This window comes from Bactrocera oleae, chromosome 3 (genome assembly GCF_042242935.1).
Source record: "Bactrocera oleae isolate idBacOlea1 chromosome 3, idBacOlea1, whole genome shotgun sequence".
In the NCBI taxonomy this organism is placed as follows: Eukaryota; Metazoa; Arthropoda; class Insecta; order Diptera; family Tephritidae; genus Bactrocera; species Bactrocera oleae.
Window position 1 is genome coordinate 74,459,693 of NC_091537.1, and position 5,817 is coordinate 74,465,509.

The window sequence follows — 5,817 nt, forward strand, 5'->3', positions numbered from 1 at the left end:
TATCAAATAAGTTATTTATATTTTATAAAAAAATTCACCTTACTTTCTGATCATAGTAGTATGTGCATTAACATGATTAGAGGCGGTTTACCTACTTTTAAAAAAATTTTAGAAAACAGATGCTCATTTCTACTACAATTTGCTGTACCAAATTACAGTTTTGTAGACGTGGCTTAGTTAGACTCGCAGTTTACGATGAACGGCGTTTTATGTTCGCGGCAGTGGTCCGATTTCGTACATGTATAATACCGAATTTATTGCGTAACAAGGTCGCAGGAATAATGAAACTTTTGCTTAGGGCTTACGTACACCCAAACTGGCACGTTAGTGCACAATTAAAGCAGAAAATTTATTCTCTAGACGTAAATATAAAATCAGTTAGTTGAGTAATGCATTCTGCTTCTATGGTGAAAAAATATTATATACTTGTATATACACCGCCCAATAAAAATAATTGTGGGGTATTAACAGGATTTTAGTTATAACTAGATTTATGGTTTTATAAATTCAGATGGACATGTACATCCGGTACCAAAGCCATAAAATAGCTCCATTCATGGTGGGTGGCGCATTTCGTTCTCCACCATACAACTCATAAACCGTTTACTGACCTACAAACTCAACATTTATAGCGCTGGCTATTGCACATTTAATCCTTCCATTGGACATCCATTAAGCGAACAACATTATTCATCAATGAAATGTGCAAAGTAGTAGTTTGTAAGCGCCGGGGTATGAAACTGGAGTGTGAACGACATCAACATTCAATCAATGCGAACATAATAATACAATAAATATGCTGTTGACATAGCAGGATAATGGCATATGAAATATAAACGCGTGTACGAGCAAAATAATAATAGATGTGAGCGCAAAGCGTCGAGGCGTATAAATACGAGATGACCATGCGTCTAAGGGGAAAGTAGTGCCAGGCTACTCGCACAACGCGTATCCTCCATCCGGCAGAGTCGTGCGTCGAAAGTGTGGTGAATTGCCGAATATGTCTATCCGTTATTACTCGTCCTCGTCAATTTACGGCTTGTTGTCATGGTTATTGGTGTTACTCTTTGTGCTGAGTAGGCTGGAAAAGCATGTGTCAGCGCTGCGTTACGCCCAAGGTACGGGCGATGAAAATTGCGAAACGTTAAAATCGGAAATACATTTGATCAAGGAGGAGTTCGATGAGCTGGGCCGGATGCAGAGAACATGCAATGCGGATGTTATTGTGAACAAATGTGAGGGTCTGTGCAATAGTCAAGTGCAGCCGTCCGTCATAACGCCTACGGGCTTCCTAAAGGTACGTGTGTGATTGTGTGTTTTTGGGTGATTATCTGTTTTCCTAGTTGAACGCAGCGTACGTTGGCCTGCCATGGCGCATCTACAAATTAATTTATCAAATTTTTACTACTTATGTACATACGAGGGTGGTTGGATAGTCTATTGGTTGAGCGCTAGTGGCTGGCCCTATCGCAAGAGATGACGAATACTGTCAGCCAAATCAAATTAGTAGTTTTGTTTTGATCCCACATGGGAGCGAGCGTGTCCGCGGATTTTTGAAGAACGTAAAAAGCACAATATCGGTCAATGATTTCTTGATACCGGATTTTAGAAAAACTGAAGAAGGGAAATATCGCCGGTGAAGAATACGATGGCTCTTGCTCTTAAAAGACAACTAACAAAAATTAGTTTAATAAGTTCCAACGTCGTGTATAGGTTTTGGATGAACCACGCACAGGCGCCCGGAAAAGACTAACACGGTCGGTAACGGCACCAAAATCCACGTTCTCGATAAATGAAATATTTGGGTGTTAGAAAGCTGTCGGCGCGATGTATGCCGAGTTTGATAACTTGTACTGCGGTCAACAAGTGCAATCGCGAGACCACTTCGAAGTTTAATGCCGTTTAGTCGCAATCGCACGTGTTGCATCGTGACCGTCTCTGAAGCAGTCAAATTCACCCAGCGAGCCGCTAAATAAATTATATAACAGATTATTATTATTATTATTTTCCTTATTGTAGCCTAATTAGTTATCGAACCGGCCTCGTAGGTATGCACGTACTTTTATTTTTCACTTTATGCGTGTGTTTTCTTTATATTCATTTATTGCATTATCTCTCTTCTTGTGCAGGAGTGCTATTGTTGCCGCGAAAGCTTTCTCAAGGAGAAAATAATCACTTTAACGCACTGTTACGATCCGGATGGCACCCGTCTCTCCACACCCGAAATGGCTACCATGGATATAAGACTGCGTGAGCCGACCGACTGCAAGTGTTTCAAATGTGGCGACTTCACCAGATAAGCGCTGAAAGCGGCATGCAACATAAAAAATTATAAATTTTTGCAACTACAAGCACACATACATACATACATGCACATAAATTAAAGCAACAACGCTGTCTACCTATAGCGGGGGAAAACAGCGTATGTGAATAAAAGCGTATTTTTGTGGAATTTTAAACGAATTTTTTTCTGGTCAAATACTTTTTGATGTTGCAGCTACATTTTTGCCTGTAGGCTGGGAACGTCACCGCAACGCGTATATGAGTGATTGCAAGTGAAAGCCCACGGGCGGTTTGACAGTGAGTGTTAGTGCGCGAGAACGTGTTAATGTGTGTGTCTGAGTATTCCCTTTTACGTTGCCGAAGTTCGTTGCCTGGTTTGAGTAGTAGTAAAGCGGCGTGGCAGTAAAAAGGCGTAGCAACATTTTTTGGCACATGTGATTATGCCCGCGGTTGTTTACTCGACGTTTTTCTTAATACTTTTTTTTCATGTACACATACACATATGTATGTTTATGGGAATGTGTAATATACTTCATACGCCTTTGTGGCATCTATCCTTTCAGGCTCCACTTGCGCATGTCAGCGTCAGTTGTTGACAGTTTTTGATTAACATGCCTCAAAGGTATTCAACTCAAATACATACAAAACACTTACACATAAACAAATTGATATGTATTTAGTTGTACAAATATTTTTTTACCTACCCCGCGGCGTTCAACTGAGTCCTTAAAGCGATTATTTGATGTGACAAAATACTTACAAATACTTCTACTCTGCTCAACGGATGCGCCATTTTCGTGTCGATACACGAATATTCAATAAATCAGTTAGTCGAAAAAAGCCACAAAGTGATTCCACGGAAGCCATAATACTGAATGCAGTGATGTTAAAAAATACTTGGTTCTCGGGTTCGAAATGTCAAGCTCTTCACTTTTCTACTTGCAGTAGAAAAACAATAAATATTTATTCTGGAAAGTATGATTTGGGCGGTGTAGTTTGCCGAATCATCATTTCATGGATATTGAAGGTTGAACTTAAGTCCTAATCTGATTATAATTAGTGCATGCATGCATACTTCATATAATAATACCTATATAACATAATATAACAAAAAAAAAGTAAAATCCAATATTGCGACACGATACGTTATCAGAGGAACGAACTGTCAAACCTCACTATAATTTTAATCAAAGCCACCTATTATTTCATTCAGGACTTCACGCACTAATGTATTCTTATGTCAAACACACTCCGAAACAAGAAAAAACGTTTACTTCTGTAGCACCGAAGCTAGGATACCCTTTACAAATAAAGAAGCTTCCATACAAGAACTTGATTTTGATCGTTTAGTTAACATGGCAGCTATATGGTATAGTAGTCACATATCAGTGGTTCTGACAAATAAGCAGCTTCTTGCAGAGGAAGATACGTATGCAAAAATTTAGAGATACCTCTCAAAAACTGAGTTCGTATATATACAGACACACAAATCGACAGACGTACATTTCTAAATCAACTCTGCTCGTCCGGTTAATCATTTATTTACCATATATTAGGGTGGGTAAAATAAATTTTTTTTTCACTCCGTACTCTCAAAAATTGGTTGATAGATTCATCTAAGGAAGTCTTCTCAAGCAAGAGCTTTTAATTGTAACGGGAAAGTCCTCCATTAATCGAAAACTAAATTGCCATAACTTAGACGAAAATTAAGAATAAAAGCTATAATTTGGTACAAAGAATGGCAAAGATAAGAGGCATCTGGGGTTTAAATGTTTAAAAAGTGGGCGCGATATATATATCGCCCAAACCATTCACGCTATATCACTCAAACTTACACAGGTGAACACAGCGTGAAACAAGGTGAAATCGGATGATATCCACGCCCACTCTCCATACAACGGTTTTGTTAAAATCTACAAAAACTACGATAAATCAATAATTGAATGCGTCAGAGACATTAACATTTAACATCCAGGATAGCACAAGAGGACTTTTTAGGAGGTGTCAAAATTGGACGATGGGCGTGGCACCACCCACATTTTGATTAAATCACATATCTTCGTACCTACTACCAATTTCAACCAAATTACAGTACATATTATTTCTATTCCATGCTCATGTTACAGAGCCAAAATGGACGTAATCGGACTGCAACCACGTTACTTCCCATATAACTCTATTTTAAATTCCATCTGATTCTTTCACTTTCCGGTATACAAATCAAGCACCAATGAATGTACCGGGATACAAATTTGCACGCGTAATGTAAATTGTAATTTTGTCGTAAATTGTTAAAATGGGTTGAATTGGGCCAATACTTCCCTAAGCGCTCATATACCAAATATAAATATTATCTGATTTCCGGGTGACTTTATACCTTAGTTATCGCAATAAAAAAAAGAAAGCGTGTTTTATTAATAACAGTGTATCTTTATGCTTAAAATTAAGTAAAATTGGATAAAAACTTGCCTTAAGCCTCATATAACTGACATTTGCGATTTTGAAACATCCGGCTGACTTTGCTCCATATATATGTAAGAGTATATATTTATATATGGTATTTATAAAGTTGCTTAAAAATAAGTTCTCGAATACCTGAGCAATGTTAAAAAAAAAGTAATGCAATCAGCCGTTCCATTCCTCTGCCCCCCAAAAATTTAGTATAATTTTCGTTGACGGGAAGTAAAATATAGTAATAAAACAATCACACTCTACTTCATTAAGGTATATGTTTATACTGGAGTTACTCGAATACCTCACAAACCGATAAACATAACCTATATAGAAATAATTTTCTCTGCAGCAAAATAAGCTGCACAAGAACCTTCGAGCATACTCCAATAATCAGGGAGTTCGTGAATAAAATATACACATATACCCTTACGCTGTATCTGGGAGAGAAAGTCACATTTAAAGAGGGTGTATGTCGCAGGCGTATTCGACCCGCCAACAGTACTTGCAATAGCTACACAGACGGATCAAAAATAGCTTATGGAGTCGGCGTCGGAGTCTTTTATTTGGGGCTGGATCTCAGGCGATCTTCAAGCTTCCGAAATACTGCACCATCTTCCAGGCGGAAGTCTTGGCGGTTAGAAAAGCTGCAAGGAACTAGATGAAATATTAGAATTGCATTTCAAGTCTCAATTTAACTTCGCAAAATCTCTGTCCAGTATGACAAGAACTTCAGCTCGTATTAAACTGAGCCTCCATCTGGCGTGACAGACAGTCAGTATAACCTAACCTAACCTAACAATGAAATAACTCTATTAATTATGAAAGAGAAGAACAGTTTGTATGGGAAAATAAAATTAGAGTTTTCACTGTTTTCCTTACAATTTCAAATATTTATTTTATTATATATAGTATATCGGGTTTATTTCTAACTAATTATTTTAAAACAAAAGTTTTAGCGATACTTGCGGACTGGTAAGGAATTGTAACGTTTACTAACCGCTTAGCGGTTGAAATTAATTGAAGGGTTAAAAGATTTACAAAGAATGTTACTGTGTACCAATGTACTCTGAATTTGTAGAT

At 37.7% G+C, this 5,817-nt stretch overlaps 1 protein-coding gene across 1 annotated transcript; it reads left to right on the forward strand.

Moving 5' to 3' along the window:
- The first annotated feature begins 922 nt into the window (after window positions 1-922).
- Pburs (Partner of Bursicon) lies at window positions 923-2,433 on the forward strand. The gene is made up of 2 exons (XM_014245289.3): window positions 923-1,297; window positions 2,130-2,433. Exons 1-2 carry the CDS (start codon window positions 1,001-1,003, stop codon window positions 2,298-2,300), a joined length of 468 nt encoding a protein of 155 aa, XP_014100764.2. The 5' UTR covers window positions 923-1,000; the 3' UTR covers window positions 2,301-2,433.
- Window positions 2,434-5,817: the final 3,384 nt, after the last annotated feature.

Bases quoted from the DNA above. Each gene is read 5' to 3' on its own strand.
- Pburs (XM_014245289.3), top strand. From the start codon at position 1,001: ATGTCTATCCGTTATTACTCGTCCTCGTCAATTTACGGCTTGTTGTCA. The intron at 1,298-2,129 runs GTACGTGTGTGA...CTTCTTGTGCAG, and splicing joins CGCCTACGGGCTTCCTAAAG to GAGTGCTATTGTTGCCGCGA.